Genomic DNA, 27587 nt, shown 5'->3' on the forward strand with positions numbered 1-27587 from the left:
GGGCGTGGCTTATTTTGGGGTGTGGCTAGCTGGTCATGTGACTGGGTGGGCGTGGCTGGCTGGTTATGTGACCAGGTGGCCATGGCTATGGGCATAGAAACTACTCAGAGGGCTAAAAAAAGTCATTTCTGACCAGTCCTCGCACTTTTGACCAGTCCTCGCACTTTTGACTGGTCCTCGCACTTATGACCATCCTCACATTAATGCAGCATTTTTAGCAACCATGTCACTCATTTCACAACTGCTTCTCTTCACCATAGTTACAAGATAGGGCGCAAAATGTAAAATGTGAGGACAGTTGTAGGTGTGAGGACCAGTCAAAAGTGTGAGGACAGGTCAAAAATAACTTTTTCAGCCCTCTGAGTAGTCCCTATGCACAAAATGCTGCAAACAGGCATAAATGATGACGGTCATAAATGTGAGGTCAAAAGTGCGAGAACCTGTCAGAAATCTGCCCCCTCGATCTATGCAGCTCTGCCCTCCCGATCCGAGCACCACGCAGCTGCTGGCCGAAGCCTACCTGCATCCAGGCGTCTCGCTGGCCAGTGAGGTGCTTCAATGGGCTGGCTACAGAGATGCTTGGATGCAGGCAGGCTTCTGTCGGATTGGATCCATGCACCACGCTCCCCATCCAATCCAAGCGCCACGTGATTAAAGCCCCCACTGACCGAAGCCTGCCTGCATCCAAGCGTCTCTTTAGCCAGCGATTAAAACGCCTCACTGGCCACATGGCCAGCGAGGTGCTTTAATCACTGGCTAGAGAGACACTTGGATGGAGGCCTGCTTCGGTTGGTGGCCTCGCTGTGCACCGGATCCAAGCGCCACGCGGCCATGGACAAACACCAGTAAGTAATGGTGGGGAGGGAAGGGGCAAGGGGGCGGGGCGACCCGGCAATTTAACAAACGGTTTGGCCGAACCGCCTAGAACCGGCATAATCCCACCACTGGATAAAATGTACATGTTCCTAGAATAGAATAGAATAGAATAGAATAGAATAGAATAGAATAGAATAGAATAGAATAGAATAGAATTTATTGGCCAAGTTTGATTGGACACACAAGGAATTTGTCTTGGTGCATATGCTCTCAGTGTGCATAAAAGAAAAGATACTAATGAACAGTTGAGGGAAATCTTCAAAATCTACATTCCACACCTGCTAACTTTATATCTCTATCATTACACAGTCTGATGGCTCGTGAACCAAACATAATCATGTGAAAAAATTAGTACACTCCATTGAAATTTTTTGACTTTTTCTATATATTTCAGATTAGATATGTGACATTAACAGTATAGATCTATGGGGACATATTATAAAAAATATCATGCACCATTTATCTTAATTTTAAGAAGATGTTGGATAACCATCTGTCTGAGATGGTGTAGGGTTTCCTGCCTGGGCAGGGGGTTGGACTAGAAGGCCTCCAAGGTCCCTTCCAACTCTGTTGTTGTTGTTGTTGTTGTTGTTGTTATTATTATTTTAAATAAACATATGCAGTTTCACATGTATGAAAAGTAAATACACCTCAACATTTATCACTACCTCAAATACCTAAAATTAGACTCGGTTTCCCCTGATCAGGTACAACTGATTACAACATCATTAGATAGGATCTGAGAGGTCTTATTGAAACCTAAAATATTAGTTTGATTTGCTCTTTGTTGTTGAAGTGTGTATGCTATCATCTTGCCAAGCTCAAAAACCATTTTGAAGCCTTCAGAAATAGGGCTATATATGCTTGCAAATCTAGGAAGGGATTTAAAAAGATAGCCAAACAATTAGCTATCAATCATTCCACCATAGAGGATCTTCCACAAGTGGAGAAGATTTCAGACAACTGCCAACTTGGTCAGGCTGTCCCAACAAGTTCAACTTGAGAGCAGAATGTAAGATGCTGAAAGAAGTTTTCAAGAACCCTAGAACTTCATCACATGGCCTACAGTAACTCTCATCATGATTGATGTCAAAGTGCATGCATCTACTATTCAAAAGAAGCTGCACCAATTAAATCTATATGGAAGATGGCCAGGAGAAAAATCTTTGCTGCCCAGAAAGAGCACCAGGAGAAGACTAAAGTTTGCTCATAACCCTTAAGCAATGAGCAGGAGTTCTGGAGTAATGTGCTCTGGACAAATGAACTAAGGATAGAGTTATTTCACCACAGTACCAGAAAGATAACATTTCACCAAAAAAAAAAATCCTGATGCCAACTGTAAAGTAGAGGGGTGGAAATGTTATAGTTTGCGACTGCTTTGTTGCAACAGGGCTTGGGCAGCTCACCATTATGAATTCCTCATTGTACCAGAGGGTGCTTGAGGATAATGTGAGTCCATCTGTTAATTAAAGTTCAACATGACAATGAGCCAAGTATTTCAACCAACCCATCAAGGAATGCCTGAAAAAGAAAAGAAATGGAGGCTCTGGAATTATCATGTCACAACCCGTATCTAAATCCCATTGAGGTGCTGTGGGGTGACTTGCAATGGGCTGTGCAAGCAAGAAACCTCTCAAACTTTGCATAGCTGAAAACATTCTGCATGGACAAGTGGGAAAATTCCTTCCAGTCAATGTCAGACTAGTAGAGAGTTATAAGAAATATAAATCCTTCCATTCCCCAGCATTCAGTCTGAACTGAGGATGCTTCTTGAATGAGAACCAAAGCACCTTCAAGAAAAATAAAGTCCAATTGTCTTTTGAAAAAGCACCTTTGGGACACCTACTTGAGATTGTTTCTGGCAAAAGGAACAATACTAAGTATTAGTACCAAAGATACTTAGTTTTTCCACAGAAGGAAATGAAATATATTCTTTTTGGGTAAATAAAGATTAGCAAAATTGATTTTTATAGTTCTTCAGCAGCATCAATATTTATCTTTATATACTATATGAATAAAGAAATAATAGTAACAGTAGTAACGGGAATAGTAAAGTGGAAAAAATTACAAAATATCGCAACCTGGCCATTGAAATTACGCGATTATGGATGAAACATGTAATAGTGATATCCATTTTCATCAGGGCACTTGGTTCCGTGTCCAAGAATTTTATAATATACATCAACAAATTGCAACTACCTGCAATAACAGCAGCGGAACTGCAAAAACTGCGCTACTTGGAACATTGTACATTTTAAGAAGGTACTTGGTTGATACCTAGGACGCTGGCAGCAACCTGTATCAACCATTGGCACCAGTCAATGGTATTTGTGAAGCATTTTTGAATGTTCAGTTGACTGAGTTTTATGTTTAAGGAATAAAGTATATAATAATAGTAAAATAATTTAAATTGCTGACTCCCAATGACTCTGGCCAAGTCATAACAAGTAAACAAAAATGCCATAAAATCATAAAAAGTAAAGATAAAAGTTGGCAAATGTGATCGAGTGAAGGTCTTAGTTTCCCATGAGGAAGACCTGGGTGAAGAGCCGAGTCTTGCAGCTTTTATTAATATTGATATGTCTTACAATTATTAAAAAAGGGGGAAAACTTTGCATAAGATCTTGTTTTTCACATGGCTATACCTCCCTGGGAGAGCATTTCATAGCCACATGGGAAAAAAGCCTTCTCTTTGCCAGATAATCAACTTTGAGGAATAAGTGCAGTTTCAAAGGGCCGTCTTCCTGCTGATCTAAGTAACTGGACAGGCTCATGATAGAAGAAAAGTTCTTCCAATAATGATGCTCTAAGCTATTAAGGGCTTTAAAATTCATCCCCAGCAGTTCAAATTGTTCCCAATAAGTGACTAACACCCCATGGAAGTCTTTTAGAATCAACATCATGTAATTTGTTTTGATTAATAGTCTACCCAAATGTAATTGGTACATTTTAATTGTACCAATTAAAATATATAGAAGCATTTTTAAGGGTAGTCAGGCACTAGGCAAGGTATAGAATAGAACAACAGAGTTGAAAGGGACCTTGGAGGTCTTCTAGTTCAACCCCCAAGGTGGGATACCTTTTGCCAATTCCAGCCAAATCAGGAGTAGTAATTTTTGGCACAAGTACACTCCACTACCTACAAATCCAGTAATAGCTGGGATTCAAGGAATGTTCTTTTGGGGAGAATGTAATCATGTTTAAAACTTGTGTCTAATGCTGACATTGTTGACATACTAGCAAACTCTTGGTTTAAATGCATTAATATAGTATTATATTAATTATTAATTATATTATATACTGTTTCAACTCCTACCCTCAAAACGACGCTATAGAGCACTGCACACCAGAACAACTAGACACAAGAACAGTTTTTTCCCGAAGGCCATCACTCTGCTAAACAAATAATTCCCTCAACACTGTCAGACTATTTACTGAATCTGCACTACTATTAATCGTTTCATAGTTCCCATCACCAATCTCTTTCCACTTATGACTGTATGACTATAACTTGTTGCTGGCAATCCTTATGATTTATATTGATATATTGACCATCAATTGTGTTGTAAATGTTGTACCTTGATGAATGTATCTTTTCTTTTATGTACACTGAGAGCATATGCACCAAGACAAATTCCTTGTGTGTCCAATCACACTTGGCCAATAAAAAATTCTATTCTATTCTATTCTATATTAATTTTAAAATTCTTAAAATATTTTTCCTATAAAGACATTTTGAATTTGATTAAAACCAAGTACTTCTAGAGGGTACATTCCCAATTTTTTTAAAAAAGCAAAAAAACTTTGCTCAGATCTTTCTTTTTCAAAGGACTATGGGTTTGACTTGATGTGTCTCTGTTATAGTTGGAATGTAAAGCATTTACCCAGAGGATATTTGGAGGGCTGAGCTTGTGCTCAACAAAAGGCTTAATTGGATCAGTTTAATCAAGAGAAGAGTTGCATGATTTAAAAGACTTTGGATTTTGCCTATGTTTAAAAATAGATAAAACTGGCTTTATTATAACTTTATTAACAAAAATAATAAAAGCTGGCTAAGAACATAGAAAATAGAATATGAAAATAGAAATGAAGCAGTGCTTCTTTAAATAATATAAATATGCATTACTTTCAGTTTATCAGATTTATAATGATACCCCACAAGTAATAATTTAGTCACTTGGTTTTTGTATTTATATTCCTCCAGAAATTCAAAGTGTTATACCTAGCAATCCCTTCCAATTTTATCCTCCTTTTGCTTAGTTAGCTGTCCTCAATTAACCATTTCTGCATAGTTTTTTTAAGGCCATCTCAATGGTTCTTTATATTTAGGGGAATTTTGAATCTGTGTATCCTTCTTTTAATCCAGGGTATGGATGAGTAATGTATGACTTTCAGATGATGCTGAACTTCATGATCACTCATGTTTGACTGTATTAATAAAGTCTGATGTGTTTGCCTATCTCACTCTTTAGACTTTACTGACTGTCAAAGATATATTCAGTACTTGTGGGGTTCTGTGGTTCATTATGCAGGAAATATTGTACTAAGAGGATTTATATTCTCCTTAATTTCTTTCAGATTTGTTATAACTTATTCTAAACCAAGGTTCTCAGTATTGCAGACATTTCAATCATACTACATATTAAAATACATATTAACTTCTCAAATGCTCTTGAGAACTGGCTAGCTCTCTGCTTAACTCCCTGATTCCACTTGCTCAATGCAATATTCAGTTTATAGCTGTACCATTCCCCAACTGTGATCTGACATGCTTACATAGCACTTACACAGTACTTAGTCATCTGTTCAAAGGATAGGAGAAATGGGAAGACTTGACTATTATTTGACTGAAAGTTGCATCCCATTCAGTAATTTAAAAATTATATAACAGCCTAATTGTTAGATGGCACAAATAGCAAATAGTTGATTAGCTTTCTCTATCTGAGATTTATATAAATTGTAATCCAGCACATCTAGGAGGCATTTAACCCATTTAGTCTGAATTCTTTTCGCTCTCGAAACACTTTAAGAAATTTAGCTACATTTAGTTGCTTTTGAATGATTAGGATGTATTTATCTTTGATTTGTATGGGGGAAGTTAGGATTTGAGAAGAAGGGGAGAATTATAATTTATGTTAGGGAAAATTTAGCAAATGATTGTTTTTTCTTTTGAACTATACTTTGTGTTTGTTCTGGGAAGTGGGGGTGGGGAGGGAGGAGGGTGGTTTTGGAGGGAGGGGGGAGGGGATGGAGAAGGGGGGGGAAAAGAGGGGGAAATTTTTGTAAAAACTTTTTCAATAAAAAAAAATTAGCTACAGAATAATTAATGCAATTCATGTTCTGTTCTGAATATAACAAGATTTTCAGAAGGTTCATTGCTCTAATTAACACAGACTTTTGATAGTTTTGTGAAGCTAAAGTCTTTATAGAGTAGCAAATTATTTAATGATGACTATGACATTTATCAGATCAGGGAAAAGGAGTTTAGAACAAGAATGTTGATACTTGGAATTCAGAATATAGGTAGTCCTTGACTTACAACAGTTCATTTAGTGACGGTGCAAAGTTACTGTACAACAGGATTGAAAAAATTGACATGACCGTTTTTCATACTTCCAACTGTTGCAGCATGTTGGAACCTTTGACAACTGACTCATATTTGTGGTGGTTGCAATGACCTGGGATCATGTGATCTCCTTTTGTGACCTTCTGCCAAGGAAAGTCATGGGGAAGCCAGATTAACTTAATAACTGTATTACTAATTTAACAACTGCAATTATTCACGTGACAACTACGGCAAGAAAGGTAAAATGGGGCAAAATTCACTTACCGTATATACTCGAATATAAGCCGATCCGAGTATAAGCCGAGGTCCCCAATTTTACCCCAAAAACTGGGGTAAACTGGGGACTCGAGTATAAGCCGAGGGTGGGAAATGAGGCACCTACCGGTTGGGGAAACCCTCCTCCCTCAGCTGAGAAGGCTGGCGGCTCCCCGCCCGCCTCTCACTGCACCGCAGGGCTTCCGTCCGTAAAATGTGAAAAAAGAAAAAAAAAACTCAGTATAAGCCGTATATACTCGAGTATAAGCGAGGGCTTTAAAAAAACAAAACTCGAGTATAAGTGACCTGGGATCATGTGATCTCCTTTTGTGACCTTCTGCCAAGGAAAGTCATGGGGAAGCCAGATTAACTTAATAACTGTATTACTAATTTAACAACTGCAATTATTCACGTGACAACTACGGCAAGAAAGGCAAAATTCACTTAACTATTTTACTTAGCAACAGAAATGTTGGGCTCAATTGTCATAAGTCAAGGGCTACTGGTACAAATGTAGTATTTCTATTTTTATTATTTAAGGTTTTTTAACCCCACCTTTTTATTTTTATAAATAACTCAGAGTGGCGAACATATCTAATATTCTTTCCTCCTCCTATTTTAGCCCTTCTATTTTACTCCCTTTTACTATATTCTACAGCAGGGGTGTCAAACTCAATTTCATTGAGGGCAGTATCAGGGTTGTATTTGATCTTGGAGGGGACAGGTGGGTGTGGCCAGCTTGACGTCACTCGTGTCGGGGGCGCCTGTGGTGGCCCAAGCACTCTGCCTGCAAAGATGGGCTCCCGAGCTCCGTTTTCAGCTGTGACGGACTCCTGCAACCCTCTGCCAGCGAAAATGGAGCTCTGGAGGGCCACTTGGTGCTCTCCTGAGCTCTGTTTTCACTGGCAGAGGCACCGTGAACTGTTCCTTCGCTGTTTCTAGGGCAGCCTTGTGGGCCAGATCTAAGCACCCCACGGCTGGATCCAGCTTCTGGGCCTTGAGTTTGACACCCCTGTTCTACAGGATGGTATCAGCAGTAGAGTCCTTCAGGTTTTTGGAGGAGATTGCAGCTGCTTGTGGCGGAGACCCCAGGGCTCGAGGTGAGGAATCAGCCTTCCCAATTGTCAGTCACAACCCTAGAGACAGTTCCTCTATGCTGAGGTCCGCAGTGAAGAGAGCGGCCTCAAAACTTAAATTGAAGGTCGTTGCCTTGAGAAAGACTTCTAAGGCTGAGGAAGACGCCAAGAGGCGTCAGAAAGCCTTGGACCATCAAATCGCCAAGGGGCAAAAAGAGGCTGAGCAATAGGGCAGGGTGAAATCACCCAGGGACAAACCTGTCAGTTCCCACCAGTTTGGCTCTCAGATAATTGGAAACAGCCTCTAAGACTGATCAGATGATGATGATGATGATGATGATGATGATTATCTCTATTGCTTGCAAGTACACTGAGTGCTTTTGTACTGGAAACTGATTCCTTTGGTGTCTAATCATATTTGGTCAAATAAAGTTCCAATTCCAATTTTCTGCACAACAACCCTGTGAGGTAGGTTGGGATGAGAGAGAGAGTGATTAAAGTCATCTAGATGGCTTTCATGATATTCAGAATGCATTATTTGATTTTATCCATGTATGCCTTCTAGATCACAGAAAAAAGATTAATGTTCATTGAACAGATGATACTGTACTTTTTCCTGAGAGCTTAAAGTTAGAAAGTTTTATTGTTTAATGTAATTTGAATTATTAATATCATATAATTATTATTTGGCACACAGCCTATCCTATATTATTTAACTATATTATTTAACTTTAACTTTAGGGCCGCGGTGTGGCTCAGGCTGTAAGATAGCCTGTTATTAAACACAGCTGCCTGCAATTACTGCAGGCTCGAATCCCACCAGGCCCAAGGTTGACTCAGCCTTCCATCCTTTATAAGGTAGGTAAAATGAGGACCCAGATTGTTGGGGGGGCAATAAGTTGACTTTGTATATAAATATACAAATAGAATGAGACTATTGCCTTACACAATGTAAGCCGCCCTGAGTCTTCGGAGAAGGGCGGGATATAAATGTAAATTAAAAAAAAAAACTTTGCTTACTCACAAGCATACAGCTTTTTGCTTTTTGCTTTTTTTTTACAATTTAGTGCCTCAGCTAGAATAAATGTAGATGTATAAAAATTCTGTTGGGTTCCCCAAAGAGATCTGTTATAATTTTTTTGGCTTGTGAATGTGAATATCATATAATAGTTCTTTTAGCATTTTCAGGAAAAGATCATTGTGTAGAGCACTTAGTACGCTGGAGATTTATACTTCCTTCCTGACTCCAGTGAAATGCAATGACTGATGCACAATAGTAATATAGTGCCCTTCTCATTAAGGTCAGTTAGCATTCCAGGCTAAACCATGGGTTAGTGATAAAAATGCTCATATGCTTCCTCCTGCAATCGCTGTCTGCAAGTTGATTATGTGAGCTTAATATGACACATGAATGGTGGGGATCTTCTAGCTTAGAAATTAAAGAACGAGTCAGGCTGTATATTGTAGATGCACACAAAATCTAAATCCAGTGTTTTCATATGATGCTTGGCTAAGCAAGCCATGGATAGTCAAGAGCCTTACCCACTTCTTCTCCCTGCTTATGCTTAACTTCAGAGGCAGACATAATTTCAGTGGTTCAAGAAGCACTTCAGGAAGCCCATGCGTCCAATAAAGATGTTTCTGACATTAAGGTATATTTATTTTATGTTTTGTCCTCTGTAGAACTGGAGACTGATTTTTATATTCTATGTCATTGGAAGGACATAGTGAGAATTGTGTTGCTATTAACAACTGGTATTCCACAACACAGTCATAAATTGAATTGTATAGCCATGGAATACAGTACAATATAACTCTCCATTAAACACTTCCAGTGGAAAAGAATCTACTGTCTCCTGAGACATATCAATTTCATTATTGAACTACTTGTAGCATTAGGAATTTTTCCTGATTCCCCACCCAAAATTTACTTTCTTGTGATTGAGACATATTGCTTCTTGACCTCTGGAATAACTCTGAACAATTCTGCCCTGACTTCTACATGACAGCCCTTTAGATACCTCAAGCTAGCTAAATTGCCTCCCTGCATTTTTCTTTTGGTAAATATTACAGGCTCTATCATCTTGGTTGCTTTACTCCAGATATTCTCTAGTTTGTCAGAGTCTTTCTGAAACACATCCAGAACTGGATGCAGTATTCTAAGTCTAGTCTGATGTATGCAACATAAAGAGAAGTAATGTTTGTTCTTGATCTTGGCTCTATACCTCTGCTGATGAAATAAGGGATGCATTTACTTTTTTGCAGTTGCATCAGAATCTTGGCTTAGGTTTAGTAAGACGTGTCACTCTTTGGAACTTTTTGTCAGCCCTTTGAAGTAGGCCTACTACCCAAGCCATCTTCTTCCATCTCTAGATTTTAAACGACTGGTTAAATTATTGGTTTTTAAAGATATGTATTAGTATTGTAGTCATTACTATCTCTTGTACTTCAAGTAAAAAGACAGAATTTAAATAGCATAGAATAGAATAACAGAGTTGGAAGGGACCTTGGAGGTCTTCTTGTCCAAGCCCCTGCTCAGGCAGGAAACTCTATACTATTTCAGACAAATGTTTGCCCAATTTCTTCTTAAAAACTACCAGTGTTGTAGCATTCACAAATCAAATAAATAACGTTTTAACTTTAACTTGGGTTGTAGACATTTCACCTTAGAGGAATTTTATTGATTAAACTTCTCTTTAACTAAAGGATTTCTTACTTTTCCTAAGGCAAATTAAAAATTCAAATTTTGTCTTGCTGTTTTCTTTTGAAGACAGTTGATCTTGCCATTAATTTTCTTGCATAAAATTGATTTTAATAGTTTTATATAATATCTTCTGTATCAATTAGATTCATCAATTTCTTTAATTTTATAGTTTAAAAGGTAGTGCCTATAAGAAGCAGGAATGGAAAGGAAAGGAAAGGAAGAAGAAGAAAAAACAATCTTGGGCATCATTGTTTAAAGTTATAATTCTTATCTTGGAATGGCTGCTGGTAAATTACAACTAAGAGAAGCAAATCAAAGCAGAATTCTCTCTAATCAGGCATTATGGAATCTGAAGCTGAAGTGAGGAGTGGCGTGAAAAGACTGGCTAGCCTTGAATTGCTGATAGGAAGAAGCCTCTTAAAGCAGATTCTCTCTAAACTTTGCAGTGCTTATCTAGTAGTTTCTGTAGTGAGTGCATTAGTCTGCTAAGATTCCTGACAATAGCAATAAACGACTTTGATCCAGAGGTCTCCAACCTTGGGTAACTTTAAGCCTGGAGGACTTCAACTCCCAGAATTCTGCTATCCTCCAGGCTTAAAATTGCTACGGTTGGAGACCCCTGCTCTGATCAACACTTTGTGTTGTTCCTGGTTCTTTGCGCCTGACAGAGCACAATGAAAAATGGTATTGCTGCTCTTCTCTCCTTTTGCTTATTCTAAACATTATAATCATTATAATTGATCGGCTATTTGGAAATATGATCGCTTCAGTGATATAGCTGCAAAAACACTGCCTTTAAGCTTTCTTAATCGTTTTTATTCTCATTTGTCCTTATTTTTGTTTTGCAGATTTGTTCTTGTAGTTAAAAAAAAGCACAATGGAATTCTACGAGTCTCCCTATTTTATCATCCTAGTACCTTCGGTTGTGATTGCTGTCATCTTCCTCTTTTTTTGGCTTTTTATGAAAGAAACACTATACGATGAAGTCCTGGCCAAACAAAGGAGGGACCAAAAGCTTCTGCCTAGTAAGACTGATAAAAAGAAAGCAGAGAAGAAGAAGAGCAAGAAAAAAGAGGTCCAGAATGGGAACCTCCATGAGTCTGACTCGGAGAGTACCGCTCGGGACTTCCGACTGTCAGATGCTTTGGGGTCAGAGGAGGAGCACATTGTCCCTCTTCCATTGAACGTGACAGAGGCCCCCAGCAGCCTCCGGGAGCGCAAGAAGAAGGAGAAGAAACACAAGGGCAACTCAGAGGAACTGGTGCCAAAAGAGTTGGAGAGTTCTAAGCCTGCAGGAAAAAAAATGGAGCCTGTACCTGTAACAAAACAGCCCACCCCACCTTCAGATTCAGCTGGGTCCAAAAAAAAGTCTGGACAAAAAAAGCAGAAAAATGGAATAGGTATGACTGTGTTACTAGTTGGAGGGTTTTTTTGGGGGGGGGAGGCGGGGAGCAGGGGTGAAATCTAAAAATTTTCCCTACCAGTTCTGTGGGTGTGGCTTCATTTGTGGGCGTGGCTTGGTCATCAGATGACTGGGTGGGGGTGGCCAATAACAATAAATAATAAAAATAATAAACAAAGTATAAAAAACAATAAGAGGTACCAAAAACCAACTTTCACACTTTACACACACACAACACAACTCACACACACACACACACACACACACACACACACACAATGCCACATACAGCTTTTTGAGATTTTGTGTGTTTGTGTAATTAGAGTGAAACACTACAGAAACACACCAAATCTCAGAAAGCTGCACAAATATTTTATTTTATTATTTTATTTTATTTTATTGTGGACTTCAGTTCCCAGAGTTCTTCAGCCAGCAAAGCCAGCCAGCATTAGTTGATTTCTGAGGAAATAGATTAGCTAAGCAATTGATTCTATCTGGGCTGAAAGTGAAACTGCTTTTGGGCTGTGGCCATGCGTTCATCAGTAATCAGGTAAATGCCTTAGAATCTCTACTCTTACTTGTAGAAAACATGTTTTCTACAAGTAAGAGTACAAGTAAGGTTCTGTTGATGAGGAACTCAGGTGAGATCGCCAGAGGAGACTTAAATTATTATTTTTTTTTAGTTTAAAGTTTCTGCCAATCTCAGCTGAGGGACGGGATCCTCAAAGGCTTTTTTTTTTACTTTTAAAGGCATGTTTCGGATGAAGAAAAACTGCTTTCAAAAGTAAAAAAACCCCAACCTCTGCTGATGGTGCGGCTCAGCAGAGGCAGGGGGCAGAGCCAGGGATTTTTGCTACCGGTCCTCCGAACCAGCCGCCGCCATCGCTACTGGATCGCGCGAGCCGGTCCGAACTGGGAGCATTTCATCCCTGGCGGGGAGTTAGTTAATTGTGTGAAAGAGTAAGTCACACTACCACTACAGAATAAAAGTCATTAACTGCAGGCTTACAGTTTAAATGACACAGCCCCAAAGGTAAGGGTAAAGGTAAAGGAAAGCAATAGTGAAATTAAGCAAGTTCAGGCACCAGATTTTAATGTTATCTATGATGATGATGATCAACTAGAATCAAAATGAGGTGAACAGTTCAAAAACAGTCTTTCGATGCACAGCCTGGCAATTATGGATGTGGCTGTAATTTGTCTTGAAGTTGCTAGCCTTGAAAATAAGGCTCTGCTCTGCTCTGCTCTGCTGGCAGCTTCCTATTCTTTCTTGACAGGTAGATCTGGGATTGGCTGTAAGTGACATTTCATACTTGCTTGGTTTAAAATATTAAAGCCGATCCAGGCATAGCATATACCTCATAAAGAGGTCTGAATTTCAGAGGATTATAGAGAACCTTTTTTTTAACCATTGCTGGATCCTTAAATCAAAATCAGCAAGATTTGTTTCATTATCTCTGTGTTCGACAAGCAATACACGTATTTTCCTTCCATCCAATTACAGCAAACCAAAGAAGTAGTTAGCAAAAACTATTGGATAGGAACTTTTTTTATATATTAAAGGGAAAGGAAAGGAAAAAGAAACATTAAAAAAGAAAAAAAGATTGTATTGTATACAAAGAAAATTACGTGGCCAGTTTTACATTTTGTCCATGTGGGGTAATATGGCCCAGTTTTCCAAAAGAAACCCAAGAGGTATTGTAGATTCAAGATGAGAAAGATGGTACTACAACCCTAGATTTACAATATTGAAGAATAGTTCTTTTTCTGTTTCTTCATACAGTGATAAATTCCAGATTGTTAGTATTTAATTAAAAATACATTTACATTTTGTACTGTGTGATCTTTGTCACACTATTTTGACATACTTAAGATTACTATTAAACTAAATTATTGGGGCATGCTTAGTATACATAAAATGTGCAAGTCTCTCCTTATCCTCTTTTTAGACCATGTTGTAGCATAAAATATGTGTCATGCATTTTAGTAAGAAAACTTTATGCCACTGTGAGAGGGACAGGCTGATGAATCCTAAGACTTAAACACTACATAGACCATGCAAACAAGGAAGAATGTGTTATTTCTTTTAATAAACTATTTCTTTTAATAAAGCCGCCCCTCCCTGCCAGAAAGTGACTCGGAAAGTGAGGGGGAAGGGCCATCAGGACTTACCTCTGGAGCACCAGTTTCTCTGGCTCAGCTCCAGAAGCCAGAAGCAGGCCAGGTGGAGGAGATAACGAGGTCTCCGTCCCCTGACTCTCCCCCCCCAGGCCACGCTTCCAGACCCGGCTGCTGGCAATCAGGCCTGGCTAGATCCCAGGTTTCGGAGATACGAGAGGTGGCTACAACAAAGGAAGGGGTGGGGCAGGCTAAGAGAGTGCTGAGTCATGGAGCCACACCCCACAGAGTATAAAAGCAGCCCTGGCTGCTCTTCTGCTCTGTGACAAGCAAAAATTGAGCTGAACTCTTTGACTCGTGGAGAATTGAGCTGAACATTCGGCCTGGATTGCTGACTTCCTGGTTGCCCGGCAACCCCAAGATAAGGGAGACTTTGGCAGGCAGCTGCAGATTCCTTGCCAGGACTGATAGCAGCCGTGAACTCAATTACTGGCTCGTTTAGCCAGCTCGCATGGCTGAGGCCGGGAGGGGACAGAGGTTCATGGTCACATCACATCACATCACAACCTCAGCAGTCTTACCAAGATGAGTGCAAACCTTTGGCTTCCCTGCCCTGACAAACTATGGATGGAATACTTGAACATCTTTGGAATAGATACTACATTTTCTCTCTTTAAGGTAATTTTATCCTCATGTCCCCACTGAAATATCTTACTTGGTTTTTCTAAACTTATTTTGATTTGAAGTACCAAAGCCACATCCTATTCTGGATTAATTTGATATGTGTACATATAGTATACAGATAGTCCTCGATTTACAACTGTTTGTTTAGTGACCCTTCGAAGTTACAATGGGATTAAAAAAAAGTGACTTACGGCCATTGCAGCATCCACATTACATTCAGATGCTTGACAAATGTTTTATATTTATGATGATTGCAGTGTCCCTGGACCATGTAATCATATTTTGCGATGTTTTAACAAGCAAAGTCAATGGGGAGGACAGATTCACTTAACAATCGTGTTACTAATTTAACAACTGCAGTGATTCACCTAGCAAATGTGGCCAGAAAAACTGTATAAAATGGAGCAAAACTCACTTAACAAATTTCTTAATTAGCAACATAAATTTTGGGCTCAATTGTGGTCATAAGTCAAGGACTACTTGTATCACATATAATATGATATTATATGAATTCAAGTGTTCCATGCAACTTGTACATGGCTATACATATGTACAGCATACATGCATACCTACAAACATGTATGGATAGTATAAAGCCTGATATAGCTCCCTTTTTTCCCCCTTTTTACAGATGATCAGGATGCCAAGAGTGATTCACTTCTGTCCACATCCAGAAAGCAAGATCCTCTCATATTGCATCCTGAGATAAAGCAAGAAAGCTCTGGGAAGAAGAAAGTGTCTGCAAAAAAACAAAAGACAGATAATGGTAACAAAGTGCATTTTATATCTGATGTTTTAATAATCACCTTTAGTGGGTGATCGTTCTTGGATTAAGTATTTCTGGATTCAGCGCATCAAATTCAATCACAAAATTATTCTCAAATCAAATGATCATTTGTGGAAATGAGGATGTAATTTTGGTGTTAATCCTCAGAGGCTTCCTTCTCAAATGCACTAGTAAGAGGGAAAATGGCTGGCAACATCATTCTCATGAATCAAATATACTTAGAAGAAACTGAAGTTGAAATGTTCTCTTCCCTCCAGTTGTCCCATAAAATGGAACACAAAACTGGAAGATCTGGCTTGTGGTATGCATACAGATACTTGACTTTGGGGAATCTGTGCTTGTTTAATTACATTAATAAAATGCAATCTAGTTAGTTTAGAATTCTCCTATTTTACTAATTGTGATAAATGACAATCCTTTTTCACTTAAGGAATGTAACCAATTGCATTAGGCATAGACTTTCATAGTCTGGAATCCACTTAATTTACACAAAAGATGAATCATTTAACTAAAATGATTTATTTATGAACTGTAAATATTTAATCCATATACTTGAACTGGGCTATAGTTTACAGGCATTAAGAATAGCAGTATCCAGAGTTCTGTGAGTCTGTAGTTTTCTCTGACAATTTGTTTCTAGAACCAAGGAGGTCCTGCCTGACAACAAAAAGATTAGGGCAGAAATAGCGTGCTGAAAATTTGTGCCAATTGACAGGCATTCAATAATTTCTTTATTCTTAATGAAGATCTGAGATAACTAAGACATGACTGACAATTGTTACCTTTGGTAGAAGAAAAATGCTTGCTCTTCTTGAATCAATGTATATTCATTCATTTGAATTACATCCTGCCTTTCCTCTAGAAGCTTTACTCTGTTTATCTCCTCCTCCTCTGTCTGATGATGGTACATTGCAAATACATTTGCATGTATATTTATTATTGTACACTTAACCGTATAAATATACCTTTAGAGCAGTGTCCCCTAACCTTTTAGGCACCAGAAAGTGGTTCCATGAAGAGAGCTTTTTCCATGGACTGGAGGGGTGTGTGTGGTTTCGTGTCCTGCCTGCATCCTGTGGATGGGGCTTTGCTTGTTTGCACCGCCTGGTGCTGGTCGGTTGGGGATCCCTACTTTAGAGGTATCCCATTACATACACCTATTCTGTTGTTTTTCTCCCCCCTATCCATTTTGAGCAATTGTGTGGAATATTTCAGTTTTATCCATACTATAAGTTTGGAAGCATATCCTTCAAGGGACATCTGTTTCCTGTATTATCAGACCAATTTGTTGAACAACAAACTTTGATTTGAGATAAAATGGTGCTGCTGAACCAGCAAAAGTTGGACATGCTTTACTGTTATTTGATGGGATAGGATGAAGGAACCTGCTATTTAAAGATGGGTGTGTCATTGGTCAGGGTGGACAGACTCTGAACCTAGGTCCAAGTAATGGCAGTTGAACTGATTTAAACCTACACAAGTGAATGATCAGTTCAGATTGCTGGTATAATTGTCCATATTTCTATAAACTGGGGATGAAATAAGGTGACAAGGGTTTTCAGAGAGAGAATGACTAACTCTTCTGTTTTGGTCTCTAGTTCCACTCACTGCTTTCTTCAGTCTTTTCTACCAAACATCTTTCTACCTCTCTGTATAAGTCTGTTTTTTATATACAGATAGTCGTCAGCTTATGACTGCAATTCTGACTGGCCTTCTATTACTAAGCTAGGTGATAATTAAATGAGTCATTGCATGACTGCATGCAGTTTTATGATCTGTATTGCGATAGTCATTAAACGAATTACACAGTTGTTAAATGAATCCTGCTTGCCTTGTTGACTTTGCTTGTTGGAAACTGGCTGGGAAGGTCATAAATAACAATCAGATGACCCCAGGATGCTACTGTTCTTGTAAATTGTAAATTGCAAATTGCTGGTTGTCAGGCACCCAAATTGTGATCACATGATCTCGGAGACACTGCTGATCATAAGATGAGAACTACATGTAGTAAGTTTTGTGGGCTATCCATTCCCATAAAAATAGTTTATATATTTTAAGCCAAAATCATGATTGTTCACATTTGGAGAATCATATTTCTTACAACTTTGCTCATTGTTCTTAGGGTCACTGGACTTTCTCATGTTGAAAGTAAATATTTAAGATGGTTGCAGCGCCATCTACTGGAAAGATAGCTTCAACAAGAATTCCTCTGGTAGCTGAACTTAGATTTTGGCCAATACAGCACAGCTTAGTCAAATCCAGAATATGAGGTTTTGCATGTACTGTTACATATGTGTTAATAGGCAGGGCATAGATTATTATATGACTTTCTATATTGTAGTGAGACATTTCATTCTAAACTTTCCTTATGGTAAATAAATTAGGGAAAGCATGCAGAAAACATGGTTTCTGGAATTCTTTCCAATTTCTTTACTACCAGTACACATAAGGGGCATCAGAATTTTCTATTGTATAATGAAATAGCATGTGTGTGTGTTTGTTTCATGTCCATGTGTATTCATTTACAGGTGTACACTGGGTATCACAAGGTATATTGCATGTGCTTTACTTTAGACAGTATTATTCCTATATTATAGATGTGGAAGACTAAGACTTGGGGAAATGTTTACTTAAAATTGTGTAGTCAGTTCATGCCAGAGGTTATATTTTATTTGAATATATTCAAATACTATATTGGCTGAAAATTAGAAACATAGTTCCTAACTGCTAATTTATATGCATTTTTAATATGCATTTTGTTTCAATTTTTAAAATAATATATCAAAAACAACTTACAACCCCAAACCATCAAAAGTGAGCAATAAATAATTAATAAAACATTAATTTTATCAAGGGACTATATACCTGTTCAAGAAATAACCAAAGTGCCGGTGCATATGTAGCTTGAGTTGGAAGACGCCAAGTGGCGCTACTTTTTAAATTCATGTGACCATGTATTATTGTCAGTGTGTTTCCTAAATTTCCAGTTATGACTTTAGTGGATGAACCTTTGATTCGTGCAACAACATATATTCCTCTGATGGATAATGCAGACTCAAGCGTAACAGAGGGAAAGAGAGAAGCAGCTGATTTGGTGAGGCATGATGGTCTTGAAGGTCTGCAGAAAACCAGTGTGAAGAAACTGAAGAATGAAACTGATAAAGGTATTGGTGCAAAAGAGAAGGCATGGCCAGGAAAACTAGTTGGTTATGCTATGATGCACGGATACATAGTCATTGCCAGAATATTCTTAAGAATTTGAGGGTTTTGGTTTTTTAGTTGAGAAAAGTTTAGACTGTGGGCAGATGCAGAATTTATGATAAATGAATTGAAATCAAATGGTAAATGGAAGGGAAGGGCTGAACACGTTGCATCAGAAATCCAAGGGAATGGAGAGGAAAGAAAGGAAGAAAATTGGAAGGAGATAAGGCAAGAAGAAGTAACAGGAAAGGAAAAGGAGAAGAGATCCTGTTCAGGTGATACAAAAAGATTTAAAATTCTTTCTGTACTGCACTTCAAGAGTTGTGTTGGCTTGGCCTTCTGATAAAGGCTTGATATTGGTGCTTGTGGCTGATTTGCCTGTTCCAGAAATGAATAACTTCTGTATTTTAAGTAAGGTGTTACTGTATATTTCTGAGACAATGATCAGAGAACTTGCTAATGGCCTCACCAAGCTAAAATGCCTGAACTCTGATGTTAATTTCCAAGTAGAGGAATACTTTAAGTTCCTGGAATACGTTTTTCGGAAGATGATAGCAGAGTTCTGAGATGAATATGAGCACAAACATGAAAGTAATGACTGTACTGCATTTCTGATGTCTATGGTGTTTGAAGAGTAGTCAGAACAGTAGCTTTTATTTTAAGTTTCATAAAAGAAAAATAAGGACCCTTGAAGTAACCTGCCAATAATCAGCCTTTATTTTTCTTTTGAAGTTGACATATGAAAAAATCTATCTTTTGGCGGGAAATCCATTTTTTATCTTGGGTGGGAAATAATCTGAACATTGGATGTTCTTGTTTCTGTTTATCTTTAAGAGGAAAAAAACTAAAATTATTATTTATGATAAGATAAGCTTTTGATGGAACAAAAATGGCTCCAATACACTTTCCAATAGAGCTGCTCTCTGTGCTTAGGGAAAATATGACTGTAGATTGCCACTAATCTATTATTTCTTTTTAATTGTGCCTTACACGCCAAATATACTAGAGATCTTATGACTATAGTTTGGAGTTTTGTCTTGCAAACATTTCCTAGGCATGAGCATAAAATTTATTTGCCAATACAAGTAGTCCTTTCTTACTGACTGCAATTAGGACTAGCAATTCTGATGCTAAGTGACATGGTTGTTAAGTGAAGCATCATATGACTGTGCCCATCTTATGATATTACTTCTGGCTGTGGTTGTGAAGCAAATCACCCATAGTCACCAAGTGCAATGTCATGTGACCAGCACATGACTTCCGACCAGTTTCCCCATTGATTTTGTTTGTCAGAAGCTAGCTTTGAAGGTCACAAATGACGATCACATGACCATAGGAAGCTGCAACTGTTGTAAATGCACGCAAGTTGTGAAGCACCTGAATCACATTCTCCTGAACAGGGGGATGCTATGAAGGCAAGTTTGAGGACCAATTTTGAGGATCTTTTCAGCACTGTCATAATTTCCAGTGGTCACTGAATAAGCAGTCGGTAAGCAAAGACGACTGGTATTTATTATATTTATAGCTTGCTGGCTCCTATGAAGAAGCCTGCTGAAAATTGGTCTTCCATGTATCACAGAATAATAGTTTTCCTTCTAGTCTTACTGTAAAAATATGCTGCTTTCTTCTTATAACTGTCTTGTTGATTTCATTATAGAAAATGCAGATGTGAAATTTAAGGATTTTATCTTGGTTATGAAGAACATGATATTCACAGAAGAGGAGGCCATGAATGTGGTGGAGTTATTGAAGGAGAAATCTAATGCCATACAGGAAATTCTGCAAAAGGTAACTGGTGCTTTGAGGCTAGCATTGCTATTACATTTGCTTACCATCCAGATAAATACCTGCATTTTCCTTCTTTGGAAAACAAACAAACAAACAAATCTGGATTTTCTTTCTTTAGGCAATGGATTAGAACATTTTTGAGGAAACCTTTAAAATCTTCTAAATACAAATAATGTCACTATTTTGTTCCTGCACCACATAAGATACATTTCCTGGTTGCTGGTTGTTAGAGATTCTGTTCTTGAGCAGAAACATATGCCACAATGACTATCATTAAGTGTTGTACCTTAGGATTCTTGACGAATGTATCTTTTCTTTTATGTACACTGAGAGCATATGCACCAAAACAAATTCCTTGTGTGTCCAATCATACTTGGCCAATAAAGAATTCTATTCTATTCTATTCTATTCTATTCTATTCTATTCTATTCTATTCTATTCTATTCTATTCTATTCTATTCTATTCTATTCTAATTCTAATTCTAATTCTAATTCTAATTCTATTCTATTCACAAATGCATTGTTTTATTACAAAAGCTCATCTTGGCTTTTGTACAATAGCATGCGTAGTTGCTTCTAAAGAGGGTGTACGGGTAACTGGGAATCATTGAGGTTTTGTGATAAGTTATTTCCCAGCAATATTTGTTCTTCCAGAGGATATTCTGTTCTGGTCCTATTTAGCCAATTTTTGTTCTTGAATTAGATTCTGCTGCTTATTTATTGCAACCCTAAAATATTTCACATGCATACTAGTGAATTTAATAGTATCTACCACGTGCCTGACAATAATTTTTTGACTGGTTCAGAAATTCTTTGGCTATCCAAATTGATGAATTATTGATCATCTTAGATCAACGGTTCTGAAACTGCTGCTGCATGTAATCATCGATATGAATGAATTGAGGACTTACGTATAACAGAGACTTACTATATGTCAGGAAGTGAGCTTGAGGAGGAAAATAAGTGGCAGGAAAATGATTCTGATTTGCTGCGGTTTCTGATTGAGTTAAACTGATTTATTGTGACATGTGATCTGGTACTTAGTTCCTTCTTAAGTTCATTTTCTATTCTTCATGCAGGCAAGTAAAGGAGACCCGGCTGCAGTGCTCCATCAGCTGCAAGAAAAAGATAAATTGCTTATGGCAGCAAAAGAAGAAGGTGCTGTTGCAAAGGAACAATGCAAACAGCTTTCCCAGGTACAGTGAATCCCAGAATAAGTAAATGTACCATTACTGGTGTAGTCAGATATAAAGGGAGAAACCATCATTCATGGAAAGCACAGCTCAGTATGTCATTTAAACCACTGATAAAAACAGTTATGCTGGGAGGTTTGATATTAGGCTTTTAAAAAAAATCTTTTCAGTAGGAAACACTTCAGGTGTGAAGACAAGATGGGGCAAATCCATCGGGGAAACATACATAACAGTCTCTGTTCTCCCTACTCTTTCCAGCAACTCCTTGTTATTTTTATTCAGAATTCGGTGCCTCCTCCCTACACCCTGCTCAGCTATCTTTTCAACTTTTTTTTAACTTTTTCTGTTTTTCTATTGTGAGCTGTGTCCAAATCTTATGTCTTTAAAATCTGGGAACCTACTAAAGCAGGGGTGTCAAACTGGCGGCCCATGGGCTGGATGCGTCATGCACAGGCCACGCCAACCCCAGCTCTGCAAAGGGGAAAAATGTAGTGATACGTCACAAGATGGCGAGTTTGACATCCGTGTACTAAAGCACCTACTGGTAGCATTATGTCTGTCTGTCAGTCCTATTGATTATATTTTTTAAGATTCTTTTAATTAAAAGGAAATAAAATAGATGCTTAAATGCTGTAAAGCAAAATGTAATCCTTAAGTATACTCTTTGTTTCCAGGAATGCTTTCTGAGCCTCACAGATGCTATGAGACATACCTAGAAATATGATAGGGAACTGCAATCCTGTGCTTTGTGTAAACTGGCCACGGGCCTCAGAATGAGGTGGACTATTGAAAAGAGATACTCTCTGATTTGGTTCTAGGAACTGATGGCAGAGAAAGAAAGAAGCAATTTGGTTATGGCAAAAATGAGAGAGCGAGTTAACACATTGGAAAAAGAACATGGGGTTTTCCAAAACAAAATCCATGGGGGCTATCAAGAAACCCAGCAGATGAAAATGAAGGTAAAGTCATCATCTCCAATGAAAATGAAAATGTTCATTTTGACTTGAGTATTTAGATGCTTAGGATGGGAATATGCATTATATCTCCTGGGTGCATATATCTCTTGGGTGCATATTACATTTCTCTGTGTTTATTGATAACTTCTTTTCTGTCCCATGTAACGTGAATAAGCTAGAATTTTTTAAAGAATTCATCTTTATATAATTTTAAATTGCTTTTGTCCCACAGGATACTAATTTCTTTTGTATATTTGTATGGTGTTTTCTTTGGGTGGCTAACAAGTAGATTAAAAAAAATTAGTCAGCAGCTGTACCAAATTATAAGTAATTGTAAGTTCTTTATTTCTCTAGTAAGAGTGAATCAGATTTGTTCTTTTAAAAATGTAGACTGAACAAAATCCTGTAACATTCCTAGCTAGATGGTTTCTCTAAACCATCTGCTCAGTCTCTATGCAAGCAGACTTTCCTGCTTCCATGCCAAGATATTGCAGACCTGTGGCTAAATAAACATGTTAAGCAAACTGGAATTATTGTGTAATTGTTCTTCTGTACAGTGTTGAACAGAGAAAATGACACTGAGTCTCGCATCAGTTTCTTTCCCATATCTTGATTTCATTAGTCATGATTGTTACATGTATACCTCTTAATTATCAAATGAGTTTTACATGGAGACCCCAGGGCTAGATGATTAGTAGACACTGCATATTTGAATATCAGCTTTGTCCCTGAAGCATTGATAGGACTACTGTAATGTATTACTGTAAGTTTTGGCGGGAGTTTTAGGCGGGAAATATCTCGTTTCTGATTGGATGCAGCCTCAGGCTGAAGTGTATATAAGGAGAGGTTTTTCTCCAGAGTTTTGCTGGGTCACACTATATTAAAGAGCTGTTGTCACTAACCTGGTCTCCTGCCTCGTCAATACCCAAACATAACATTGGCGACGAGGATGGGATCTTGAGGCAGAGCACCAGAACAGAGCTGAACTCACTACGAGAATCAAACCCAGCAAGGTGACGGCGAATGCAGCGATGACCGGCTACACGCCACCCACTCCGTTTGACCCTGCCCAGGAGACATGGGGAATATATATGACCCGTTTCGAAAGTTTCCTGGAGGCAAACGAGCTACAGGGAGTCTCCGACAACCGCAAACGGGCTTACTTCATAAGCCACTGTGGGTCCGCAGTCATCGCCGTCGCAGAAGCCCTAGCGGAGCCAACACCGCTACACTCCGTATCGTGGCAGACCCTTCAGACCCTCCTGAAGAATCACTACGCACCAGCCCCGTCCAAATACGTTCGACGGTATGAGTTTGGGGAGCGCAGGCAACAAGAAGGCGAGTCTATCAGCGACTACATGGCAGCCCTGAGACAAGCCTCCAAGCATTGCGAGTACCGCGATCTGGACGAAGAGCTGCTGGAACAACTTATACGGGGGGTCAGAGACATCCGTTTGAGGAGACGGTTGCTAGCCAAGAGCAACCTGACATTGGCAAACGCTCTGGACGAAGCCAGAGCCCATGAGATGTCCAACCATGCAGCAGACACCTTACAAAAGCGACTCACGCCGATGGCGGGCGCAAAGCCGAGCACAGTCCACCACGAAGAAACCTATCGTGAGTCAACCAGCGAAGAGGAGGAAGAAGTCCACTACACCGGAAAATCGACAAGGGAAGACCCGGAGGAATGCGGAAGTTGCGGGGGGCGACATCAGCGCCAAAGATGTAAGTTCAGGGACGCCATTTGCCGGCGGTGTGAAAGGAAGGGGCACCTGGCTCAAGTCTGCCGAGCACCCCAACCTTCCCGCCGAAAATTCAAATCGGCCAATCAGAGCGGCTCTGAGTCAGAGATGCAAACCCCACATTCCCGCCGAAATTTCAAACCAGCCAATCAGAGCGCGAGATCGGCGAGGCGACCCGCGATTGGCCAGGAAAGAAAGAGCGAAGTCAAACCGAATGACTGTTACCATAGACCACGCAGCTACCCGCATCGAAGAAAAGATCTTCACAAACCCGACAATTGAAGGCGTACCGTGCCGACTGGAAGTAGACACAGGATCAGCTATCACAATCATGTCCTGGGACACTTTTGTGAAAGCCTTGCCGCACATCGCAAAGCGCAAGCTACAGAAACAACGGCTCCGGGTGCAGGATTACCAGGGCAACCGCATCCCTGTTCGAGGGACAACGACCGTCGAGGTCAAGTACGGGACATACGAAAAGACCCTGCCCATCACGTTAGTCGAGGGAACCTTGCCAAGCTTGCTGGGGCTAGACTGGTTCCGGGCGTTGGGAATGGGGGTGACTGGCGTCCACCGGAGCGGATGCAACCTGCAAAACGCCCTACTGGAGGAATTCGCAGACGTATTCGAGGACCGTTTAGGCAAGTACAAGGGGACCCCTATCTCCTTCAATTTAGACCCCCAAATAGCTCCCATTAGGTTAAAGGCAAGGAGGGTTCCTTTTGCACTCAAACCTAAAATCGACAAAGAGTTAGATAAATTAGTCAGCCAGGGGATACTAGTGCCAGTTGACCATGCCAAATGGGAGACGCCAATCGTCACCCCTATAAAACCAGACGGGTCCATAAGGATTTGCGCTGATTACAAGGCTACCTTGAACAAAGCATTGCAAAAGAGCGCCTACCCAGTTCCAGTAGTGCAACACTTATTGCACTCACTAGGGCACGGACAAGTTTTCGCCAAATTAGACTTGGCACAAGCGTACCAACAGCTACCCGTAGATGCTAGCACAGCTGAAGCCCAGACCATTGTAACGCACCGGGGTGCCTTTAAGTGCACCCGGTTACAGTTCGGGGTGAGTGTGGCCCCGGGGCTATTCCAAAATTTGATGGAGCGGCTCCTACAAGGGTTACCGGGAGTCGTACCCTATTTCGATGATGTGTTGGTATCAGGGGAAGATTTAAGAGAACTGGGGAAGCGATTAAGGAAAGTTTTGGCCATTTTTAGGTCGGCAGGATTAAAAGTCAAAGCAAGCAAGTGTCAGATAGGGGTCGAATCTGTTGAATTTTGGGCTATAGAATAGACAAAAAAGGGATTCACCCCACTGAGAGCAAAGTCAAGGCGATAAAGAGAGCCCCAGCACCCAAAAACAAGACAGAACTCCAGGCTTTCCTGGGTCTGGTAAACTTTTACGCCGTGTTTTTAAAAGACAAGGCAACCGTTGCTGAACCGCTGCATAAATTGCTTGGAAAAAACACTGTTTGGTCGTGGGGGAAGTCAGAGAATAGGGCATTTGAGGCAGTAAAAAGTTTGCTATCAAGCGATAGCCTGTTAATACAATACAACAACAGACTGCCGTTAGTATTGGTTTGTGATCGTCCCCTATGGAGTAGGAGCGTACTTAGCCACAGACTCCCAAACGGCACTGAAGCCCCTATAGCGTTCTATTCACGAACGATGTCCCGGCTGAAAGGAATTACAGCCAGCTAGATAGGAGGCTCTCGCAATAGTGTCAGGGTGAAAAATTTCACGAATACGTTTTTGGGAGAGATTTGAAATTGTTACTGATCACAGACCGCTATTGGGGTTACTGGCTGGCGACCGCCCAACGCCAGTAGCACTCTCACCTAGACTGACCAGATGGACTATTTTTTTGACCGCATACTCCTACAAGCTGCAGCATCGGCCTGGAAAGGAGCTGGGGCATGCGGACGCATTGAGCAGATGCCCATTGCCAGGGGAAATCGAGGACCCCACCCCGGGCACACCCGTTCTACTAATTGACTCTTTGGACTCGGGCCAGTCACATCGCAGGAAGTGGCTCGGCCTCCTACCGGGACGTTGTTTTAAGAACTGTAATCAGTTGGGTTCAAAGGGATGGCCGCCCGGCGACGTTTCAAGGAATTTGTAAAGAAAAAGGGAATTGTCTGTGCAAGGGGGTGCCTGCTCTGGGGGGATAGGGTGGTAGTTCCAGAAAAGCTGAGAAAAAAAGTTCTGGAACTCCTGCATGAGGGTCACCCAGGAATTGTGAGGATGAAGGGTTTGGCTAGGAGCTATGTCTGGTGGCCCCTAATGGACAGGGAAATCAGTGACAGGGTTGGCCGATGCCAAGTATGTCAGGAATCCAGACCACTACCACCCCCGGCCCCAGTTTTGGAGTGGGAGAAACCCCAAGGCCCTTGGTCCCGCATACACATTGATTTTGCGGCCCTTCCACGGCCAAACATTTCTAATTGTGGTGGATGCATTCTCCAAATGGCTGGAGATCATCCTAATGAAATCCACAACCGCTGGAGCTGTCATCTCAGCACTAAAACACCTTTTCGCCACGACGGGCTACCGGACACCCTCGTGTCCGATAACGGCCCACAGTTCACCGCAGCATTATTTGAAGGGTACCTGGCTGAAGAGGGCATCCGACATGCCCTCTCAGCGCCGTTCCACCCTGCGTCGAACGGCCTTGCTGAACGTTTTGTTCGGAGTGCGAAAGAAGCGCTATCACGAAGCGGCCCCGGCGATTGGCAGGCACAAATCGACGCATTCCTAACCGTCCAACACAGGACCCCCTGTGTGGCCACCGGCCGCAGCCCAGCCGAGCTATTAATGGGGCGGAAGCTACGGTGCCCGCTAGACCGGCTACACCCGAACTACGTACAGGACGGGTTCAAAACAAAACCAGATAGAATCCGAGAGTTAAACATAGGAGACTCGGTGTGGGCACATAATTACAGCGACGGCCCTAACTGGAAGAGGGGAATAGTCATAGACAAAACGGGCCCAAAATCTTATCTGGTGGAACTAGACGATGGCAGAGTCTGGAGGCGCCACATAGATCAATTAAGAAACAGATTGAGCGATAAGGCAGAATTAGGCGAGAACAGCCCTGACTATGATTTAATTAACCCCACAGCTGACCGGAGCCAAGAACAAACAGAAAGCGTAAGCAAAGAACCAAACAGAGACTTATCTGAGTCAGGCGAGGTCCAGCGACACCCTCCGGTCCCTCTAGAGGACAGCAG

The 27587-nt window shown here is 40.2% G+C and overlaps 1 protein-coding gene across 8 annotated transcripts in view; it reads left to right on the forward strand.

Moving 5' to 3' along the window:
- Window positions 1-27587, forward strand: part of KTN1 (kinectin 1) — a 101806-nt gene that overhangs the window by 16673 nt on the left and 57546 nt on the right. For 6 of the 8 annotated variants that reach the window (XM_058162986.1, XM_058162981.1, XM_058162979.1 and 3 more), the window contains exons 2-7: window positions 11326-11877; window positions 15313-15447; window positions 18456-18632; window positions 20327-20457; window positions 21537-21653; window positions 22469-22609. In XM_058162986.1, the coding sequence (XP_058018969.1) occupies window positions 11355-11877; window positions 15313-15447; window positions 18456-18632; window positions 20327-20457; window positions 21537-21653; window positions 22469-22609 (1224 nt within the window). In that variant the 5' untranslated portion in view covers window positions 11326-11354. The remainder of the gene's footprint in view (window positions 1-11325; window positions 11878-15312; window positions 15448-18455; window positions 18633-20326; window positions 20458-21536; window positions 21654-22468; window positions 22610-27587) is intronic. The other 2 variants (XM_058162982.1, XM_058162988.1) reach the window with 2 other exon arrangements.

This window comes from Ahaetulla prasina, chromosome 1 (assembly GCF_028640845.1).
Source record: "Ahaetulla prasina isolate Xishuangbanna chromosome 1, ASM2864084v1, whole genome shotgun sequence".
Taxonomy (NCBI): Eukaryota; Metazoa; Chordata; class Lepidosauria; order Squamata; family Colubridae; genus Ahaetulla; species Ahaetulla prasina.